Source organism: Haliotis rubra, unplaced genomic scaffold (genome assembly GCF_003918875.1).
Source record: "Haliotis rubra isolate DU_JTF1 unplaced genomic scaffold, ASM391887v1 Scf506, whole genome shotgun sequence".
NCBI lineage: Eukaryota > Metazoa > Mollusca > Gastropoda > Lepetellida > Haliotidae > Haliotis > Haliotis rubra.
Genome location: NW_025767198.1, coordinates 17,045 through 41,847, shown reverse-complemented (window position 1 = coordinate 41,847; position 24,803 = coordinate 17,045). Strand labels below are relative to the sequence as shown.

The 24,803-nt window shown below is 41.8% G+C and overlaps 1 protein-coding gene across 1 annotated transcript in view; it reads right to left on the bottom strand.

Annotated features, from left to right (window-relative positions):
• Positions 1-15,428, bottom strand: part of LOC124292037 (putative oxidoreductase GLYR1 homolog) — an 89,560-nt gene extending 74,132 nt beyond the window's left edge. Inside the window, 5 exon segments of the mRNA XM_046729110.1 lie at positions 8,234-8,362; positions 9,018-9,153; positions 12,591-12,673; positions 14,979-15,015; positions 15,111-15,428. Of these exon segments, the coding sequence (XP_046585066.1) occupies positions 8,234-8,362; positions 9,018-9,153; positions 12,591-12,673; positions 14,979-15,015; positions 15,111-15,145 (420 nt within the window). The 5' untranslated portion in view covers positions 15,146-15,428.
• Between the last annotated feature and the right edge of the window lie 9,375 nt (positions 15,429-24,803).

Here is a 24,803-nt window from a genome sequence, read left to right as displayed (position 1 = left end):
AAATGGCTCACATGATCGGAGCCATATTTGTCTCTCTCTCCGTATGTAAGCCCGACACCCGGATTTACAGGGAAATTCAGAGTGCCATAAGAGGGGAGGTTGGGAGGGCTAACCTCATGAGTCAGGATAAGTATAAAATATCAATTTTAGTCAGAAAATTACATATTTTTCCTTATCCTGACTCATGTGAATTATGCTTGCAGAATCCGTCGGAAACGGTGGTGGGTCAGGCCACGTTCTGGATTCACTGGTTGTAGATTTACGTCCTGTATTACCCCCCTTGGGAACTTATGACGGCACTGTTGAAGATTCTGTTCTTTCAACTTCTCTCTGATGAGTCTGGGGGGGACCACAACTTGTCAGATTTCTTCCGAAACTTCTCCTGACATTTTCGTGTGGATTTTAGATATACCAATATTCCATTAGTTATCTATTGCAACTCCATCTCTTGATGCGCGCATCAAGTGGAGATGCGACCCTTCTTCATGTACAAGTATGTCCTATACGTCTATCCTCATGCTACGTCCTAGACGTGTGCATGGACTTACAGCTATTGCTCTCCAGAGCATTGTTTTTCACAACTCACGTGATAAAAGGGGTGAGATTTACTCAACACCTTCGTGGAACCGTTAGTTTTTGTGCTACAACAAGTGGCCCAAACTGGTGAACGCCTGAGACATCTTCGATGGCAATGTCTCTGAGGAAGTGGTTGGCAAACACCGTGTTCGATCTCCCAAAGCAGCCCTACATTATACCGGTAGTTGTAATCGAGCAGTGTCTGCGCAGAGCAAGTGTTGACGCTAGGGCTCTGACTTCATGTGGATTAGAAGCTCGTGGAGGCTCAAGTCCTGCTGCTTTATAGGCCCTTAGTATAACGGCTCTCATCCAGATTGTAATCGTTGTCCGAGAGACTTCCCTGGGCATCCCGGTGGATAAGGGGATGAATAGGCGCTTGAATTTTCGTCTCCTTGTTTTAGTTCTCTGTAAGTACACTTTAAGTGCTCCGACTGGGAATAAGGATAGATCTTACATATGCTGTGGCCCAAGTACTGTAGATAGTGCTGTGATGTGGAACTGTCTGTCAAGCTGACCAGGCAGTTGGTTCTTGGTGATAAAATCCCATCTCAGTCCAAGATGTACGATGTCAAGATATCTTGATTCAAATCGTGTTCGTTCAAACTCCAGAGCATGTATTTCTGACATCCTGGCAGCTGTTGCTAGGGCGATCAGGAACAGTATTTTCTGAGTTAGTAGTTCAAAGGAGGTCCGTTCTAGAGGCTCGTAGGCATCACTGGTGAGATTTTGTAGAACTATGTTGAGATCCCAGACAGGAGCCTTAAATTTCTTTTGTTGGTCTTCCAACTTGAACGAGCGTAGTAGTGCCAGATCAGCTTGATGCCCGTTTTCATGGTGATAACTGTACTGAGGGCAGCTAAGTAAGTTGAGAGTGTTGAACCCTATTAGTGTCTCGCCTGTCGTAGATGACATAAGTATTCTGCCACTTGAGGATGTGTTGCTTTCACCGCTGTAAAGGCCTTTCCTCTTTCCATATTGTTCAAATCTCTACCACTTGTTGTCATACAAGTTGCGAGTTGATCTGCATAGAGCTAGTTTAACTGCTTTCGCTGCTCTGGCTGAGTACCCTCTAATCTTCAGGAAAGCTTTAATACGCTCCACGCATGTAGCTGGAACAGTGTCAGGTTCCCGTGAGCTTGCTTGGTGTGTGGATGGACGAGTAGGTCCAACCACGCTGGTAGTTTCAGGGTTAGCAACGTAGTCGTCTGCTTGATTTTCTGTAGTACTTGTGGTAGCAGTGCAGGAGGCGAAAACGCGTAAGCGTTTAGTCCTTCCCATGAGATGCCTGAGGATCTGGAATCGGTGAGACGAACATTGGTAGCTGTTTGTTGAGCTTTGTTGCAAACAGGTCTATTAGTGGGGATCCTATAGTCTGTCTGATGAACTGGAATGCTTCTGGATGCAACATCCATTCTGTCGGGGATGGTTGTAGTGGACGAGACAGGGCATCTGCTATGACATTCTTTGCTCCGGAATGTGGCATGCCTTCATGTAGATGTTCAGGTCGTCGACTATGCTGAACAGGAGAAAGCTGAGATATAGCAGACTTGTTGATCTTGTTTACCCTTGTTTGTTGATGTAAAACGCCACTATGGAGTTGTCCGTGTGTACCATGAGTCGTGCGTTCTTTAGTATGCTGGACCAATGTTGTAAAGCGTTGATTACTGCTTTCATCTCCAACAGATTGATGTGTGACTTCTGATCCTGACTCAAACACTTTCCTGCTGCAACTTTCTTGTTGAAGTGCGCACCCCATCCTTTTAGGGAGGCATCCACGTAGAGATGAGTGTTGCAAACCGGCTCTGAAAAAAGGTTCCTCCGCAAACGTTCGACTTCCGAGTCCACCATAGGAGATATGGTTTCAGGCTGTCCGGTAGTATTAACGGATCTAGACTGTCTAGGTGGGTGTTGTAGTGGGTGCAACTGTAATCTCCCTCTGCGAGTCATGTCTTGAGCTGAGGTGAGCAGACTGAGCATGCTTTGTCAAGCACGTAGTGTCAACGGAGAGAATGCTTGAAATATCATCTGTTGTATCTTGACCCAACGATCCTCTGGAACGACTATGCGATTCACTGGTGTGATGAGTCCAATTCCTAGAAATTGCAGATTTTGTTTCAGCTCCAGTTGCGACTTAGTTGAGTGAACAGCCTGATGGTGAAGTCTAGTTGCAGTCTGAGTTGATTGGGATTGTGATGAGCTTGAATACCGTCGTCCAGGTAGAAAGCATTGCGTAGACCTCGACGATGTAGATATATGACGATGGGCTTGGTCACTCGAGTAAACAACCACGGGGCCGACGATATTCCAAACAGTAAAACCTTCCACTGGAAGTGATGTCCGTTGAAAAGGAATCGTAGGTATTTTCTTGAGTCTGGATGTATCAGGATGTGTAGGTACGCATCTTGTAGATCTATGCTGGCGAGGTAGTCTGCTGGACAAACAAGATATCGGAGCTGAGGAAGATGTATCATCTTGAATTATGCTGGTCTGCGTAGATACTCCCGGTTGAACTTCTTCATGTTGTAGATGAGCCGAAATTTCTCCTTGGAATTCTTCTTCGGTACCAGGAAAATTGGGGAGTAAAACCCGGGCGTGATGAGATCTTGATCTATTTCTTCTACTGCCTCTTTGTCGAGAAGGGTCTTGATAGCATTGTCCAGTTTCTCTATCTGGTCAGCTGCATAGATGAAGGCCATCGGGTTGCTTGTTAGCGACCGAGTGGCTTCCAACTGTATCTTGTATCCTCTGCGCAGTATCTAGGATACGTAGTCGTCCTGTAGTAGTCCCCAATTCTCCCAGTAACGTTGAAGATGTCCACCCACTGTCGAAGGTTATACAGGAACGTCTTGGGGTGGAAGACTCCAGTCGTTCTGAACCTGGTCTTCAGCACTAGATTCCTCTTGCACCCCTAGGTGCTCGGCCTCTTCCGGGGCTACCTCTAGGAGCTCATCTGGTCTGTAAACTGTTGCATGAACAGTCCCGGGGTTGAAGTTCTGCGTTGTCTGAAGAGACTGCTGCAGGGATGATACATCTGATACTGAAGAGACATCATCTAAGGCTCGCTGCACTTGTAAAGAGTTGACGCTGCTGCTATCTCTGGTACCTGATGTCTGCGTTGATAGGTCTTCTGTCAATTCTTGCGCTGATAACAATGCCGATGTAGCTGTAGAAGCAGGCTTCGTCTTCTTACTGACGATGGTGACTTCAGGTATTAAACTACCACATTCTTCCGGAGGAACAATCTCGGCTGAGAAAGACCTTGTCTTCTGTGTAGAGCTGATCTAAGACTTCACTGAAGTCTTCATGGTAGTAGCCTTCTTTTGCGAAGATGATGATTTAGCCTTCTTCATCTGCGATGAGGTCAGCTCAGTAGACGATGATCTCTTATGGCCTCCGGCGTTCACCCCTGGTACATCGACCTGCTCCCGAGAAACGTTCGGCAATTCACTGGAATTATGAATATCTGTAGCAGTGGTTAACACACGGTTATCAGCGCAATCACTCGATTTAGACATGACTTGTGAATACCTTCGGAGTTTTGACTCCAGTCCTTAGCACGCCTATGGATGGAAAAAGTCTGTAGGTAATTATTAAATTCAAACTTCTCCTGAAGATATATTTACACAAAACTTACAGCAAGAGCTGAAAGAACATGAAACAGTGCAATCAGGACATAATAAATGAGGGTCAGCCACAGACACTTGATAGAAGGTCGGTACCTACAATCTAATACAAGTTTTCATCAAATGTAATTATGAAGAAAACATATGTCAAACAACGGAAAATTTAGATCAAATTTCAAACCGTAATGTAGAATATAATCCTTAAAACCATATACAGCAATAATTTTGATGTAAGGTCCGAAAATATAAAAGGATATGTGCCATATAGGGACCCAGGTGCTCTCACAACCGTCCTCAAGGGCGAAGAAGGAGAGAGTGACAAATATGGCCGATCATGAGACCATTTGGACGCCAAAAGGGAGGAAAGGGACGCTACTCATGGGTGAGTGATTTTATGTCCGCTTTTTTAGAAGGGAACTTCAAGGGATTTCAAGTGTTCCACTATCATTTGCAAGGAGGAGGAGACAAGCATAACTGGCATGAGTCAGGATATGGAAAAATATGATGTATAGAGGAGCAGGTACTGCAGTGACATAGAGTATAACTGAGACCAGTTGAGAAGTGCAGATCTAGCAGTGAGAGGCAGTGAGCAGCTGGGGTGGATGTAGGTGGAGGTGACATGTCAAACACTCACCAACCCATTTATAACGTTTTACCACAGGACTGTGGTTAAGGGGGATATATAACAAAACATCACGTACACGAAGTAGTTCTACTTTAACCCACTGAGGTCTTTATACAGTAACATCTAACCCAGGGTGATGCTAGAGGACTTGCTGTGTACAGAGCTGCCAACTTTCACTAGTGATGTAAGCCCCCGTGGTACTCAGATCAACAAACCTAACCTGCATAGACAATAGACAAAACCAACCATGCTATAGCAGCTGAAGTATTTAACCAAAAGTCTGCAACCTTAATCCTAAAGATCAAATAACAGATTTCCCTCTTTCCATCACTTCTCATCTCTTTCATGTGGTGCTCTGAGAACACACGTACCTGAAAACAATGTAGCCAATTGGTATCTTCCTTGGTTTAGAATTTGGACTTAAAATCACATGAACTGCTTTTTAAATCCTGTCTTGTAACAGAACCTTGCAGTAATGCAGCCTGCAGTTGACTGAACAGAAATGTCTTTGTCCTCAAACATTAGGGACAACTATCTGACCCACAACCTGCCTCTAGCCAGATGATTCAGTTCTTTGAGACCCAACTTAGTAGCTGTCTGACCCACGACCGGCCTCTAGCCAGATGATTCAGTTCTTTGAGACCCAACTTAGTAGCTGTCTGACCCACGACCGGCCTCTAGCCAGATGATTCAGTTCTTTGAGACCCAACTTATCAACTATCTGACCCACGACCTGCCTCTAGCCAGATGATTCAGTTCTTTGAGACCCAACTTAGCAGCTATCTGACCCACGACCGGCCTCTAGCCAGATGATTCAGTTCTTTGAGACCCAACTTAGTAACTATCTGACCCACGACCTGCCTCTAGCCAGATGATTCAGTTCTTTGAGACCCACTTACTTATCTGACTGTCTGACCCTTACGACCGCCTCTAGCCAGATGATTCAGTTCTTTGAGACCCAACTTATCAACTATCTGACCCACGACCTGCCTCTAGCCAGATGATTCAGTTCTTTGAGACCCAACTTAGCAGCTGTCTGACCCACGACCGGCCTCTAGCCAGATGATTCAGTTCTTTGAGACCCAACTTAGTAGCTGTCTGACCCACGACCGGCCTCTAGCCAGATGATTCAGTTCTTTGAGACCCAACTTAGTAGCTGTCTGACCCAACTGACCTATATGCCTCTAGCCAGATGATTCAGTTCTTTGAGACCCTTAACTTACCTCAACAAGCCAGATGATTCAGTTCTTTATGACCCTTAGCAACTATCTGACCTGCCTCTAGCCAGATGATTCAGTTCTTTGAGACCCAACTTAGCAACTATCTGACCCAAGACCTGCCTCTAGCCAGATGATTCAGTTCTTTGAGACCCAACTTATCAACTATCTGACCCACGACCTGCCTCTAGTCAGATGATTCTTCTTTTTGAGACCAACTTAGCAACTATATGACCCACTACCTGCCTTCTAGCCAGGTGATTCAGTTCTTTGAGACCCAACTTATCAACTATCTGACCCACGACCTGCCTCTAGTCAGATGATTCAGTTCTTTGAGACCCAACTTATCAAATATCTGACCCACGACCTGCCTCTAGCCAGATGATTCAGTTCTTTGAGACCCAACTTAGCAACTATCTGACCAACGACCTGCCTCTAGTCAGGTGATTCAGTTCTTTGAGACCCAACTTATCAACTATCTGACCCACGACCTGCCTCTAGCGAGATGATTCAGTTCTTTGAGACCAACTTAGCAGCTATCTGATCCACGACCTGCCTCTAGCCAGATGCCTCTAGTCAGATGATTCAGTTCTTTGAGACCCAACTTAGCAACTATTCTTTGACCCCTTAGCACTATCTGACCACGACCTGCCTCTAGCCAGATGATTCAGTTCTTTGAGACCCTACTTAGCAACTATCTGACCAACGACCTGCCTCTAGCCAGATGATTCAGTTCTTTGAGACCAACTTATCAACTATCTGACCCACGACCTGCCTCTAGCCAGATGATTCAGTTCTTTGAGACCAACTTAGCAACTATCTGACCAACGACCTGCCTCTAGCCAGATGATTCAGTTCTTTGAGACCAACTTAGCAACTATCTGACCCACGAGCTGCCTCTAGTCAGGTGATTCAGTTCTTTGAGACCCAACTTATCAACTATCTGACCCACGACCTGCCTCTAGCGAGATGATTCAGTTCTTTGAGACCAACTTAGCAACTGTCTGACCAACAAGCTGCCTCTAGTCAGATGATTCAGTTCCATGAACCTACTTATCAACTATCTGACCAGCTGCCTCTAGCGAGATGATTCAGTTCTTTGAGACCAACTTAGCAACTGTCTGACCAACAAGCTGCCTCTAGCCAGATGATTCAGTTCCATGAACCTACTTATCAACTATCTGACAACGAGCTGCCTCTAGCGAGATGATTCAGTTCTTTGAGACCAACTTAGCAACTGTCTGACCAACAAGCTGCCTCTAGCGAGATGATTCAGTTCTTTGAGACCCAACTTAGCAGCTATCTGACCAACGAGCAGCCTCTAGTCAGGTGATTCAGTTCTTTGAGACCCAACTTAGCAACTATCTGACCCACGACCTGCCTCTAGCCAGATGATTCAGTTCTTTGAGACCAACTTAGCAACTATCTGACCCAACGACCTGCCTCTAGTCAGATGATTCAGTTCTTTGAGACCTACTTATCAACTATCTGACCCACGACCTGCCTCTAGCGAGATGATTCAGTTCTTTGAGACCAACTTAGCAACTGTCTGACCAACAAGCTGCCTCTAGCCAGATGATTCAGTTCCATGAACCTACTTATCAACTATCTGACAACGAGCTGCCTCTAGCGAGATGATTCAGTTCTTTGAGACCAACTTAGCAACTGTCTGACCAACAAGCTGCCTCTAGCGAGATGATTCAGTTCCATGAACCTACTTATCAACTATCTGACAACGAGCTGCCTCTAGCCAGATGATTCAATTCTAGCCAGATGATTCAGTTCCTTTGAGACAACTTACCAACTTATCAACTATCTGACCAACGAGCTGCCTCTAGCCAGATGATTCAGTTCTTTGAGACCTACTTATCAACCATCTGACCAACGAGCTGCCTCCTCTACTTATCAACTATCTGACCAATGGGCTGCCTCTAGCCAGATGATTCAGTTCTTTGAGACCAACTTAGCAACTATCTGACCAACGAGCTGCCTCTAGCCAGATGATTCAGTTCCAACTGAACCTACCAACGAGCTGCCTCAGCCAGATATTCCAGTTCTTTGAGACAACAAGCACCTATCTAGCCAGGTTGCTCTAGTAAGTCAGTTCAGTGAGATCCCATGCTCTGCCTGAGTATTCTTTGTCTATAGAGGGCAATGCTGATGCTGCAAATGGTCCCTGCAAGTGGACTTACCTTCTTGCCAGCTAAGGGTTCCCTGGAGTAGTCTCTGTGAGCTGCTCCGTCTTTTTTTGTGCCGGTTGTTGGGAAGATCTGAGCCAGCTCTTCATCTATAGAAGGCAGTTCACAGGTCTTGACAGCCACCTGAAAGAGGACATACCTTGGTCCCGACTATCAGTGCTTGCTGGGCTGCACAAGTAGTCTAACATGACATCACTTGTCTAACAGCAGAATACACCAAGCATTGTAAGTACAAACTTCACTCATGCCAGATAAAGCTGTCCGGGATTTTACTAGCAATCACCTTCATATGGTAAGTGAAATATGTACAAGATGTTTCAAGTAAAAACAACCCGAAACAATTTCTGATGGTATTAAAGCATCCCAAGTAATGAAATCTTCAGTGCTAACTCAGTCTAATCATCTTCATCAAACTTCTATTCTGACATTACAGAAAGCATTAATTAACTCCTTAGAAAACATAATCAGGGAAATCTATTTTCAAAACTTAATTGTAAAACTTCAAGCAAAATCGTATTGCCATATACCACTGACATTTTGAAGAACCCAACATCAAGCAAAGAAAATATACCAAGTGGTCAAGAGAAGAGAACCTGCGAACCACTCACATTTTCAAGACCAAATATTCTCTGACTGATGGGAGTCAAAACTTGACCATGCAATTATTATCATACCAGGTGAGACGCAGAAGGAGATTTCTCAAACTGTCTGTTAATGTCAAAATACAAGACATCTGAAACAAGGCCACAATGGTGTGCACAATTCTACATTAGCTTACACTGGCTGGCAGAGCTTTGAGCGCATCCTCTATAGCTTCAATGGCCTCCTTAAAGCCGCGAGGGATTCTGGACGTGAGGCTGTACTTGTTGCGATTGTCAGCATACAGGTGTATACTTTCTTCTGGGATCCATGCACTGCAAGCACATAGGGCATAGGTTGATTAGTCAGGTTGACCAAACAGCGCTTGACATTAGTAGTTGCTCTTGGTGCCTATTGTTTTGACAGGTTGTTCTCACTCTGGGTGCCTAGGTTGACTACAAACAACACTTTGACAGGTTCGGTTCTTGTCACAGGTGCCTAGGTTGACTACAAACAACACTTTGACAGGTTGTTCTTGTCTGACAGTGTCTGGTGCCTAAGTTGACTATTGACTACAAACAACACTTTGACAAGGGACTACAAACAACACTTTGACAGTTCTTGTCCTGGTGCCTAGGTTGACTACAAAACACTGTGACGACTTGGTGCCTTTGACAAACAACACTTTGGTGCCTAGGTTGACTACAAACAACTTGCTGACAAGATGTTCTTGTCAGGTTGACTACAAAACAACACTTTGACAGGTGGTTCTTCTGTCCTAGGTTGCTACAAACAACACTAGGTTGACTGGTGCCTAGGTTGAAACAACACTTTGACAAACAACACTTTGGGTTCTTGTCTGGTGCCCTAGGTTGACTACAAACAACACTTTGACCAACTACAAACAACACTTTGTCAGGTGGTTCTGGTCTGGCCTAGGTTGACTACAAACAACACTTTGACAGGTTGTTCTTGTCTGGTGCCTAGGTTGACTACAAACAACACTTTGACAAGGTTGTTCTTGTCTGGTGCCCTAGGTTGACTACAAACAACACTTTGACAAGGGGGTTCTTGTCTGGTGCCTAGGTTGACTACAAACAACACTTTGACAGGTTGGTTCTTGTCTGGTGCCTAGGTTGACTACAAAAACAACACTTTTGACAAGTGGTTCTTGTCTGGTGCCTAGGTTGACTACAAACAACATTTGACAGGTTGTTCTTGTCTGGTGCCTACAGGTTGTTCTTGTCTGAGGTGCCTAGGTTGACTACAAACAACACTTTGACAAGGGTTCTTGTCTGCCTAGGTTGACTACAAACAACACTTTGACAGGTTGCTAGTCTAGGTTGACTACAAACAACACTTTGACAAGGGTGACAAAGGGGTTCTTGTCTGGTGCCTAGGTTGACTACAAACAACACTTTGACAAGGGTTCTTGTCTGGTGCTTAGGTTGACTACAAACAACACACTTTGACCTTGTCTGGTGCCTGACTTGACAAACAACACTTTGACAAGTTGTTCTTGTCTGGTGCCTAGGTTGACTACAAACAACACTTTGACAAGGGGTTCTTGTCTGGTGCCTAGGTTGACTACAAACAACACTTTGACAAGTCAGGGGTGGAAACAACTTTAAAATTGCTAGTGTACATTGGGACAGTGGCCCATGTGACATCACTTGCCCTGATACAGAGGTACAGATAAGCTGCGTATCTGTGTAAATTACGCAAATGTTTATGTAAGAACTCAATTCCTATTAAGTCTTTTGTGTACCAGTATGTTTGAATATTTGTAAATACTGAATAAATGTGATCTTACATGCGTACACACAAAAATGTCGAATCATAGCTTACAAACCGGTGGAAGAATAAAATAACTGAGGTATAAAGAGAGGACATAAATTTGACAACATGCAGTCTTTCTTATCGTTTTTCATATTACAAATCAAATATAAATAACAAACACTAACATTTAAACTTTATTATATATATTTTTACAATTAATGGAAAATGGCAAAATACCCAATTGAGTTTGAGTGAGGTGAGTGCAATTTATTTGGTTACTCAAAGGAAAATTAGGATACCCAATTGAGATGAACAAGAGCGAGTACATAACTCAATGACCCAACAAGTTATCTGTAGCTCTGCCTGATATTTTTTCCACTGTACCAGTAAAATATATTGATACAACATTATGATGAAATTATTCAGTTTGACACAGATACAATATAGTGTGACAAATGCTGTTATGTTCATTCAAGTTTCAACATAACTATTTTATCTGACAGTTGCTCGTTGAGTGACTGACATTCGCATCCAAGACATAGAGACACACTAGGATAACCGTCACATATCCTTCCAGCTTCTTTAAACATGGCGATACATTCTTAGGTTATTCAACATATGATTTTACAAATTCTCTGGCACCAGCACGATTCCTGTATGAATTGCCAATGTCAACATTCAAGTAAACATTCAGGTAAATCAAGGGTAAGTTCAAAATCACTGAGAGGTTTCCCTTGTCTAGCTATGTGAAATGCTGTAATCAAAAGTTTTTCCATAGACAGTTTTATCCCAGATTTTGAAAGCTTTGAGTAAAGGACATGCCACAGACTGACCACTAGATGCATTGACCTCTCTGCTACTACCACTGCTAGTTGGGTCACCAGATGCCCCAATTTCGTTGTGATTTTATGATGTGTTTGTCAAAAATTTCACATTCTCGATGTACATCAGAGGCACAATATGATTTATATGATATAATCAATCCTAAAGTGAGAAGTGCCTTCCAGAAATGTATTCAGCTCTCCCAATAAAATGTCATGACATCTTTCTCTTCATTGTACCTTACCTATAGATACGGTCAGCCCACATTGCTCGAAATTTATGTTCCCTCTTTTCATTATCATACAGTTTGTTTTTCTTTATATTTACTTCATTTTATTTTTAGTGGGTGCGGCGCTATTAAAACCAGATCCATCAAGCGAGCATTGTTTTGACATCCCAATATTGAAGCAGACGTAATTGTTAAAGCAAATTGTTTGCCAAGAATTCAAACAAACTCACAACAGCCCATGTAAATTTACTGAGATCGCCAATATGCATAGCAAAGTCGATGCACGGAGCTTAAATTAAAAATATCTAACAAACTCACAACAGTGCATGTCAATGTTATAAAATCCCAAACATGGACAATGACATCGGTGTTAGGAGCTTGTATGAAAAAGATTTGAGCATGCACTAGGAACTAAGAAAGGTAACTCTGAATTATTTTCTGACCAAAACGAATGCGAACCGGACGATAAACAAAAGAAAACATATTTTCTTGTTGATTTTGTAAATAACATAATTAACATTGGAAAGTCAACTGGACACTGGTACAGCACAATACACAAATTTGCTTGCCCGACAGAAAAAAACTCTGGACTGGGATGTTGGACAATAGGTTATTTCCACCCCTGCAAGTTGTTCTCGTCAGGTGCCTAGGTTGACAACAAACACCACTTTGACAAGGGGTTCATGTCTGGTGCCAAGGTTGACTTCTAAAGTTGTACCCAGTACTGTCGAAATTACACATGCAAATACTATCTTCACAAAAATCCTGGTTTAACTCTAAAGACACTAGATATTTATGTTTGGATGACATTCCAACTATGAATGCAGCCTCATCTGAATGATAAATGTTGTCATATTTTGTTGTTAGCTGATGAAAGAGCAGCATAACCAGAAACAATCCAAATCAGAAACATTAGCAAGAAATACACAGCTGAATACATACTAGTTCTCAGACCCAAAGAAGAAGACAAAATGATGAGGCTTCTTGTTGGATGGACGCTTCACTTCATCCTTGGGCTGGATTACCTGAAAAACATATACCATGGAGGAAATATGTTTGAATGGGGTTTTCAGCTGCAATATAGGATTAGTTTTCATAAACAAACAGACATAGATCATTATTACAATACTTGCATAGTGGGTCTTCAGTTGGGTCTCAAATGATATCTAACAATTACAATAAGTGTTGATAGTTTTCCGATATGTTCACAACTAAGTTAAACACTACTGCAAGTCAGTTTCTTGTCTCACAACATGTCATACAAGGACAGCATTGACAATTCTCATGAAATGGGCTCCATCAGTTGATGGATAATTTTGTGCGAAGGATAACTTCTTACACAAACAACATATAGAACATGTCTCATTATGTAGGATCTGACCCATTTGAACATAAGAAACTTATCTCCGCAGTGATACCAACTGTAACATGGGCACAAGCGTTAATTTAACCAGTAAAAACATGCAACTATAGGGGTACTGAAAACAGTTGAAATCCATGAACATCTATAATTCTGGGGCAGGAAACAAGGACAAACTATAGTAAACAATACAAAGTGTTCATTAAACATGTCATTATCATTCCTTCTAATGAAAACAAATTTAAAAATCAACATATTATCCTGTCTCTAAATGTCAAAACAGCATACAGTTTCAAGATCAATGTGACAAACCTATTCTTTGAAAATTCACCCAACCCTTCAAAGAAATTACCCCAGTAAAACATTTGAAGATCAACTGTAGTTACAACAAAACCAATAAATACATGATACTCAATTACAATTTGTTCTTATTTTCACATTGCACAATTCTTCAGAATGATGTCCCAGCAGGTCTAGCATCTTATTACCTGAGTGTTACATTTCTGCAATGTTATGATTGATTGACTGAATTTAGCTTTACACGCAAGACTCAGCAATATTACAGCTATTTGGCGACAGTCTGTAAATAATCCAGCCTGGACCAGATAATCCAGTGATCAACAGCATGAGCATTGATCTATGCAATTGGAATACAATGACATGTGTCAACCAAGTCAGCAAGCCTGACCACCCGATCTCGTTAGTCGCCTCTAACAACAAGTCTGGGTTACCAAAGATCAATTCTAACCCGGGTCTCAACATTATGAATGTCAACCACTCACTTACATAAAACAAGAACTGATCAATTTTCTTCCAAGGAGCAGGTGATACATGTGACCGAGGTTCATGTGACAAGGTCTGTGGCTATTTTCTATATATTCTGTCATAATGGTGGTTGCTTGAGATATTTCCAGTTAATTGTTTGTTTTAATTATCACATATAAGGAGATGGGCACTTGTTCCTGAGTACTTTTGGTTTACACAATTACATTCTTTGAATCAGTCTGTCAATTGAACAAGTCACACCATAAACATCTCTTCTGCAAACTCCCCTTCCCTCAGAGCTTGTGTGTATGTTTTTATGTATGTGATTTCCGTAACTTGAGAGAAACAAGAATATACATTTGGACGTACATGAAATTACTTTTGTTGGCCTTGTTCAGTTTTAAATGCATGTTTTATCATTATTATTATTCCAGAAACATAAAAGCGAGGGACAACAAGAATGGCATTCACACATTACACTTAGATCTTCAGCATGGTAAACCAACATTTTCATCATAAGCTTACCCATAACCTCCAGTCTAAAATTGCAGACTGACCCAAAACTAAGTTTGAATTAAAGAATCACATACGTTAATAAATGAGAATTATATCTTCATCAGATCTGATAGATGTCTGTAATTTCTAAATGAAAAATAATAAAGTAACTACATCCTTTAAAACAATGGTAGCAAAAGTTATACAATTTAGGTTGATTGTATTTGTGTGACAAATAACCTACATCAGTTACAATTACACACAAGTGATACTGATGGTAATATAGAAGAATGTCTTTTGTAATGTAAACGTGAATGAAAACTATTCTCAAAATAATGGAAAATATAATTGAAGTTTTACATGAAGTAAATAAATTAAATTGCCCCAAAAACAAAAAGAAACGAAGATCTCAATGTGACAGTGAAACCCATTAGAGATCAGGTTGTTGGCAGGTGCTTGGTGTGTCGGTTAAGGGGAGATAACTGTGTAAGTCAAAATATTTTCGTATCGTTTTTGCTGGTTCTGGAGGTAAATATACATTATGTTGTTAATGCAGTAATGAAAAATGGCCCCTATTACCCTAGACAATAAAAGGTATGAGTCTACACGCTGATCAGAAGGTAAATATGCGTATTCCGGTGAAAGGTGTTTGACACACAATGCGCTTGCAAGCGAAGCCCAAACCGCTGCCGGTGTGACCGTAAACTCACCCTTCCTGGCCAGGCCGGGAACCCCTTCATCTTTGCCCTGAAACGAAATCACGGGAAACATAAATATTCCGATATGCAAATAAAATGACAAGCGATTCCCAGATCGTATTTCGAAAATTCGACAAAACTTACCACACAAGATCTCCAACTTTAAACTTGGCCGCCATCTTGTCCAGTTTCACATGGGCAGTGTTGCATGATGGGACAAAAGTTGGCGTCGGGACTTTCGGATCGGGTCAAATTGACACGAACCAGTAAACAATGAGACCCACAGGCTAGCTGTATTTAGTGGAAGTCCCACAGATACAATAACACAAGTTTGGGATTTTTTTAAAAATGGATCTATAAATTATTCTGTATGAGGGTCTAATTGTTTTTGCTATTTTGGAATTTGCGGAAAATATTATTTTACACCTAATTTTCGGATAACCCTCTCAAATAGACGAGGCGTCAATAACCATTGTAAGATTTACACACCATGAGGGTTAATGTTAGCAGCGTAATAAATGTCAGTCTTGACCAATAAATACATGTCGTACATCTTCACATCTGGATGAACGTTGCCACAATGTACCTCTACCATATAGGAGTTAGTGTGGGAGGAAAGATGAAAAAACGACAACCCGAAACTGAAACTTCGCCAAAGTAAAATACAATAAAAAGGAATTTTTTGTCAGAAACCTTATCTAATTAATTATTTCTAGTATTTCTAATTTATTCATCAATTATTATTTTATTTTATTTTTATTTATTTTTTTTTTTTTTGGGGAGGTATCACCTGTATAGGACAGCAGGAGAAGCTCCTGTTAGCGTGTAAGGGGACATAATTTGCGCGTCACGGCGCTCTTGCTTATTACCGAAGCAAGACTCGATAGCAAACGAAATACTGCCTCTACAGTAAAGTTTAAATGCATTAATGATTTTTCCTTTGATCCACTCAATATGTATGCTTTATGTCCTAAATATACATGCTGAATGACTTCTATGACGAAATGATTTCACTGGGTCTACTCTAAGGTTGTCATATAATTCTACACAAGTAATATGTACGTTTGATATATGTATATACCCGCGAGCGAGAGATCATGTGTTGCTTGACAATAACTGTTGTCTCGCATAGTCTGAGTTTTGGGAGTAATGTAGGGAACAGAGGAGGAATTGTTGTCGGGCAAATTTGCAGTTCATGCACATCTTATTCAAACTGTTCACAAACACTGGATAGTGACTGACACGTTTCCGCATTTACAACGTTGAAGACTGAATATATTAATCTTTTTTCTTGAAGCACATATCCACAAACATTTTCATGACTTTCATTTTCAAGACCTCTGCCATGATGTAAACGATACACATCTACATAAATAGCCCAAGATAATTAATGTTTGTTGACATAACAGAAACTTTCCTCCGGAAACAGTGCAGTCTGATCCCATTCAAACTACTGTCACAATCGGTATATGGCAATCACGGAAGTGTATACACACTTACCCTGGTAAGAGGCTAGATCTTGTGTTTCGTTCTCGCTCTAGTTATCGCAAATCAATCACAAACTTACACAATGATCGTCGTTATCTTTTAATTCCTGTGTAGCCGTTCTCACGGCCCAAAATATATTTCTGTAAAAGGTGAGCTACAGATACCTTTGGCACATGCTAATAGCATATGTAGTGCCACAAAAATGGTCGCTTTTAGAACGATAGAAAAATAAGAATGTTCATACCTAAGCGCCAGTAATTACAATACAGGATAAAATATAAAAGTTTAAAACATCTAAGTAAGTATTTTAACAACCAATATTATACTTTATTAGTTATATTAATGTTGTAATTATGAACAAAAAAAATATATACTTTAAACAAATTGATAATAAACCTTGTTGCAAACGGTTTGTGCTTGTCAACTTATTAGGATTATCTCCCTTCCTCGCGTGGGTCTCACTTCTGTCGCGTTGATGCAGGCTTCTGGTAGTTGCAAGCCAATCATCGACCCAAGGCATACTATATGAACACAACTGAAATGCCCAACGCTGCATTGCTCTTGCAGAATATCCTTTCTTTGTTCTCGTACCAGTCAATTCATCCTTCTCCGGGTAATACAGCTTCCTTTGCACCACGCTCAGTCGCGCGTTCGTAATCAACATATTGTCGTTCATTATAGCCGTTCTCACGGCTCAAAAATAAATCTGTAATTAGGTGAGCTACAGATACCTATGGCACTTATTAAAAAGCATATGTAGTACCAGAATGTGTGTCGGTTTTAAGACAAAATGGAGGCACGAATTCATACAAATAAGCGTTCTTAATTTCAATGCGAAGTTAATATTAAAAGTTTAAATCAGTCCAATTACATTTATTCAAATAATTCAAATAACTGAAATGAAGATATTAATGCAATCGTTATGAAAAAGCAATGTTATTAGTTCGACGTCTTTTTATCATTTCCTGCTTGTATCGAACTATGTGTGATACTACATACGGGAAATTACCTTTAGGGTTGTCTCCCTTTCTAACGAGTTACCTTCTTCACGTTTGATCCGTTAATCAACCATCCCGTCCTACTTTCTCGTGAAATGTATCTCAGTCTCTTTCATAATACACATTTCCCTTCTATGTCTCTTTTCAAGCGTCTGAACGTGAGACAATCACCGGGAGACATCTTGTCCCAATCAGCAATATTATCGAAATAAATTAGGGCACTTAATCTTCATATATTATATACTTCGTTTGTTATAACACAGTATGTTCTATCAACTCCTAACAATACGTTAAATCAATAAAAGTGTTTACACAACCTTTGTGCTTTTAAGATTATCATTTTCAACGCCAGAAATAATTATAATTAAGATATATACATCAATACTTTTCCTGAACGGATTACCCACCTTCGAGGTGTAGTCGTCCCGCCATACGGCTTGCTGCAAAAGGGCTATGGAATCAGGTACGATATCCACCACTGTTAACTGTAGGAAAACAAGTTCAAGGAAATATTCTTCAACATGATAGTACAACCAGAGATATTGTAATAAATGTAAAATGTGTCGCTTTTCGAAATCGTCTGACTGAAGGCAAGTCCTCGCAACATATACATGTACATGATTCCGACCACAAAGTAAAATTTAGGTGATACTTACCACGGGCGGTTCCAGTGTGGGGTGCACTCCGCCCATCTTTTTAAAAAACGGCCGCCTCCGTGGTGTAGTGGTTAGAGCGTCCGCCCGGAGAGCGGAAGGTCGCGGGTTCGATCCCCGACCGCGTCATACCAAAAGACGTTAAAATATGGTACTTGTTGGTCCCTGCCTGGCGCTCGGCATTAATGGGTACAACAAGGACTGGTCGGCTCGGAGTCAGTATAATGTGTCTGAGTAGGGTATTCATGCTTCACTGCGGCATGGTATCTCAGTGGGCTAGCACTATAAAACCAGCTTCAGTCTGGGCTCTTGCAAGCAGCCGCACATACACATACACACGCATGCACGTCGTCATATGAGCGAAATATTCTCAAGCACGACGTTAAACCCAATTTCACCTCACCTCTTTTTTAAAGACGATTTACGTTATCTGTACCCTCGACCAAGTGACATGGGTTATAAATGTACATCGCTGGTTGTTCCAAAACCTGCACCTTCTCTTTACCGTATAGACACTTTGGTGCATCTATGTCAAACATATAAAATAAGCATAAAAGCACTTACAGCAAGACCACAATACCGTGGTCTACTCCAACCAAAGGATGCGTGACTCTCGTCACAGACACTTCCCTGAATTTGCCAAGTGATAGGAATGCTGATTCAGATGAAGCACCCGGAAAATATATACTTTTCCCCGCCAGGCTCAACAAAGCCCAAGAAAGCAATTTCATAGACTTGCATAAGACTCTAAGGTAATAATTAATAGTTTAAATGGTAATTTTAAAAATATAAATATAATTAACACACTGTCCCTGAAACAGGCTGGCGTCCTTAGATCCTTAGTTCTTGTACAGAGCACTTGCCTCTTTAAAGGATCGAATTACTATACATCCATGGGCTTAGCATTCAGTATAGCTTTGGGGCAAGGTTGACAATATCAGTGCTTGTGCTCGGTTTCTAAATTTTGGACGACTAAGATGAACCCGTGCTGACCACTTTGACCGACCGGTGTTATATAAAAAGCATAAAATGCAACATCTTAGGTTACACAATTTACCTATTAGTTCGGGAACAATGTCAGCGAGCAACATGAAGATTCGACTATGTTTCTGCCTTAAAATGTCGAGAATAAAACATGCATTACTAGTAGTTCGTGGTAGAAATTCGTTAGGAAAATATCATTGATATGTACATTCAATAAACCACACTAACGTTTAGTATCTGAAAATATTTGATAAATACAAATAACTCTATTTACCTTGGAAAGGGCCCGAGGGAGCTTGGTCATGTAAATGTGCTTCATTTAGAGCTTTGATATTGTAGAAAGTGTTTGGGCGGATGTTAGTGAGAAGTAGACTATAAATATACATTAACAGCTATATATCTGACTAAATGTTTTCCTAAATACCTAGTTGCACCCATCGAGCATTTACAGTTATGAATTTCTTTTAAGTATCATTAATAGCACAGGCTCTATTAGACTAACGCTTAGTCTCTGAATATTTTGTATATCATTTTCATAGAAACAAACAAGTATTTTTAAATTAAAAATTAGACCAAGAGAGATGCGAGATTCAGAATCTGAGGCAATCTAGACTTGCTTCATTTATGGCTTCAGCATTGCAGACAGGGCTAGACAGAAGGGACCGTGAGACAAAGTAAGTGAACCACTCAGCCCCCAAGAGTCATCTCCCTTTAGTCGTTGCACCACAACGCAAACCGTGCGTTGATATTACCCAAACGGATAATATTTTTTTCTGAAATTCTCACTAATGAGCATTGAATTAATATTTATTTCGGTTCACTGAGGCATAAATCGAAAAACCGACGTGCAAACTGTGTCAAAAATAGTTGTCCCGCTGTTTTCATTGCTTGTAAAGTGGCCCGAAAACAACTGATGTCATTCATGGCTCATGACGTGAATTTTTGGGTAACGGTGACTGCTGAAGTCTACATTTTAGGTCAGGATTTACACGTTTATCAACATGTCATAGACGCAAAACACAACTGCGCATTGTCCGCCCCTCCTAAACTAATGTTTACGGTTCTCGGAATTGAGAAGAAGTTTTCACTGGTCACAGATACTCGGTGATTCCTTGTTCCATTTTTTATTAATACGTTTTCCAACTGATACAGCTGGTAGGTGCAAATCTTGAACATTTCAGAGTAGGGACAGGTGAAAGCATTGAACATATCTGCTGTATTCATATAGATTCCTGCTGTACTCGTTCCCTGCTGTACTCGCTCTGCTTACGCGCCTTAGTTCCTCTGCTGTACTCGCCTTAGTTCCCTGCTGTACTCTGCTGTACGCGCCTTAGTTCCCCTGCTGTACTCGCCTTAGTTCTCTTCAGTATTCGCCTTAGTCCTCTGCTGCATTTGCCGTAGTTCTCTTGAGTCCTCTGCTGTATTTGCTTTAGTTCTCTCCTGTATTTGCTTTAGTTCTCTGTTGTATTTGCGTTAGTTCCCCTGTACTGTACTCGCCTTAGTTCTCTGCTGTATTTGCCTTGGTTCTGTGCTGTACTCGCCTTAGTTCTCTGCTGTATTTGCTTTAGTTCCCTGCTGTATTTGCCTTGGTTCTCTGCTGTACTCGCCTTGGTTCTCTGCTGTACTCGCCTTAGTTATCTGCTCTGTTTGCTTTAGTTCCCTGCTGTACTCGACTTAGTTCTCTGCTGTACTCGCCTTAGTTCTCTGCTGTATTTGCTTTAGTTCCCTGCTGCATTTGCTTTAGTTCTCTGCTGTATTTGCTTTAGTTCCTGCTGTTGCTTTAGTTTGCTTATTTGCTTTAGTTCCTGCTGTATTTGCTTTAGTTCCCCTGCTGTATTTGCTTTAGTTCTCTGCTGTATTTGCTTTAGTTCCCTGCTGTATTTGCTTTAGTTCTCTGCTGTATTTGCCTTAGTTCTCTGCTGTGTTTACATTAGTTCTCTGATGTACTCGACATAGTTCTCTGCTGTACGCGCCTTGGTTCTCTGCTGTGTTTGCCTTAGTTCCCTGCTGTACTCGACATAGTTCTCTGCTGTGTTTGCTTTAGTTCTCTGCTGTACTCGCCTTGGTTCTCTGCTGTATTTGCCTTGGTTCTCTGCTGTGTTTGCTTTAGTTCTCTTCTGTATTTGCCTTAGTTCACGTTTAAAAGTACAAAGTACAAGGATGAAGTGTTGAGACTGAACAAGGATCAGCAGCCCTTCATCATAACGGGAGACGTAATTAATCTGTCTATAATTCCCGGCAGCGAGTTAAGGTCAGCAAAGCCACCCGACCTTTGTCCTAAGATGAAAGGTCAGTAGAGAAGCAACCGTTGCCAAGAATCAATATACACGCACTGAAAGTACCCTCACTAGACCATTATGCACGCACTACAAGTACCTTCACTAGACCATTATGCACGCACTGAAAGTACCTTCACTAGACCATTATGCACGCACTACAAGTACCTTCACTAGACCATTATGCACTCACTGAAAGTACCTTCACTAGACCATTATGCACTCACTGAAAGTACCTTCACTAGACCATTATACACGCACTGAAAGTACCCTCACTAGACCATTATGCACGCACTGGAAGTACCCTCACTAGACCATTATGCAAGCACTGAAAAGTAAATTACCTCACTAGACCATTATACACGCACTGAAAGTACCTTCACTAGACCATTATGCAAGCACTGAAAGTACCCTCACTAGACCATTATGCACGCACTACAAGTACCATCGCTGGACCATTAAAGAGACACTGAAAGCCCAGTCATTGGACCTTTTATACACGCACTGAAAGTACCATTGCTGGACCGTTAAAGACGTTCTGGCAGTTCTTTCACTGGTCCAGTATACAGGCAGTGAAAGTTCCATGACTAGAACCATGGTTTGTGTCCTTGATGTCCCTGAGCTGGACCGAGATACACGCACTGGAAGCTCCATTGGATCATGATACAGGATACATTACTGGACCATTATACACACACCGTAAGCTCAATCACAGGCCCATTAAACACTGGCAGCACAGTCACTAGATCATTATACAGACACTGGGAGACCAAATACTAAACTGGTACACACGCACCGAAAGCTTAATCACTAGACCAGTATACAAGCGCGTACTCAATCACTAGACCAGCATCAATCAATTACTTACTAGACCAGCATACACACTAGCACTGGCAGCTCAATTACTAGACCAGACCAATCACTAGACCAGCATACATACAAGCACTTGTAGACCAGCATACAATCACTAGACCAGCATACACGCACTGGCAGCTCAATCACTAGACCAGCATACAAACACTGGCAGCTCAATCACTAGACCAGCATACAAACACTGGCAGCTGAATCACTAGACCAGCATACAAGCACTTGTAGTTCAATCACTAGACCAGCATACACGCACTGGCAGCTCAATCACTAGACCAGCATACAAACACTGGCAGCTGAATCACTAGACCAGCATACAAACACTTGTAGCTCAATCACTAGACCAGCATACAAACACTGGCAGCTGAATCACTAGACCAGCATACAAACACTGGTAGCTGAATCACTAGACCAGCATACAAACACTGGCAGCTCAATCACTAGACCAGCATACAAACACTTGGCAGTTCAATCACTAGACCAGCATACAAGCACTGGCAGCTCAATCACTAGACCAGCATACAAACACTGGCAGCTCAATCACTAGACCAGCATACAAACACTTGTAGTTCAATCACTAGACCAGCACCAGCATACAAACACTGGCAGCTCAATCACTAGACCAGCATACAAACACTGGCAGCTCAATCACTAGACCAGCATACAAGCACTGGCAGCGGAATCACTAGACCAGCATACAAACGCACTTGTAGCATACAATCACTAGACCAGCATACAAACACTGGCAGCTCAATCACTAGACCAGCATACAAGCACTGGTAGGCTCAATCACTAGACCAGCATACAAATCACTGGCAGCTCAATCACTAGACCAGCATACAAACACTTGTAGCTTCAATCACTAGACCAGCATACAAACACTGGCAGCTGAATCACTAGACCAGCATACAAGCACTGGTAGTTCAATCACTAGACCAGCATACAAGCACTGGCAGCTGAATCACTAGACCAGCATACAAACGCGCTTGCAATCCACTAGACAGCATACAATCAATCACTAGACCAGCATACAAACACTTGTACTTCAATCACTAGACCAGCATACAAACACTGGCAGCTGAATCACTAGACCAGCATACAAACACTGGTAGCTGAATCACTAGACCAGCATACAAGCACTGGCAGCTGAATCACTAGACCAGCATACAAGCACTGGCAGCTGAATCACTAGACCAGCATACAAGCACTGGCAGCTGAATCACTGGCGGCTCCAGCATACAAACACTGGCAGCTCAATCACTAGACCAGCATACAAGCACTGGCAGCTGAATCACTAGACCAGCATACAAGCACTGGCAGCTGAATCACTAGACCAGCATACAAGCACTGGCAGCTGAATCACTAGACCAGTATACTAGACAGGGAGCTCAATCACTTATGTTGTATAAAAGCACAGGAAGATCAGTCACTGGGCCAGTATACTAGACCTGCCAACACACCCAAGAGTTACCATGTGATTCTAAATTCGTCTATTTATATCACTTTCCTTCTTTCAGTGCGGCGAACTATCGCAGACACAAAACAGCATCATCGTCCAGCAACAGTCAGTCAAGCATTGTTATTGATCTGAAGTGTGATTATCTGAGTACCCGGGAAGTTGCCCAAGTACTAGGTCACAGTCATGTCGGAGCGCATTAAATGTACAGATGTAGTGTGGGCATACCGTTTGGGTTGCGTCTGTGCTTTCTCAGATCGATTGACAAAAGGCCTCAGAAACATTGATTTTATGTTATGTTCTTTCGTGTTTTGTCTGAACGTTTGATTTGCAATATGTTGAATGTAATGGGTTTCAGAGCAATAAAAAGAAAGTTCCTTGATGGTGTCTTCAGGCATACTGCGAAGTCCTGTTAAATGTTTTCTGCCTTACACCAAGGTCCTGATAGTTGTCTTATGCCTTAAAACGAGATTCTGTTAGATGTCCTCTACCTTATAAGTCCCGGCAGACGTCTTCCTCCTTACAACCAACCTCTGGTAGATCTCTTCTGCCTTACATTGGGGGCCTTGGATATGCCCAATCCGCTAAAACAAGGTCCTGGTAGAGGTTTTATGTCGTTTAATGGCATCCCGGTAGATGTCTTCTGCCTTACCGTTACGTCCTGAAGGTCGGGTCATACCACAAGGTCCTGGTCCATGTCTTCAATCATAAAATGAGGTCCTGGTGGGTGTCTTCTGTCAAATTGAGAGATCCAGGGGGATGCCTTCTATCATACCGTAAGGTCCTGTTGAATGCCTTCTATCATACCAAGAGATCCTGGTGCATGCCATCTATCATACCGTGAGGTCCTGTTGAATGTCTTCTATCATACCGAGAGATCAAGTGGTTGTCTTGTATCATACCATGAGGTCCTGTTGGATGTCTTCTATCATACCACAAGGTCGTGGTTGACGTCTTCTATCATACCACAAGGTCCTGGTGGATGTCTTCTATCATACCGCTAGGTCCTGGTGGATGTCTTCTATCATACCGCTAGGTCCTGGTGGATGTCTTCTATCATACCACAAGGTCCTGGTGGATGGCCTTTATCATATCACAATGTCCTGTTGGATGTC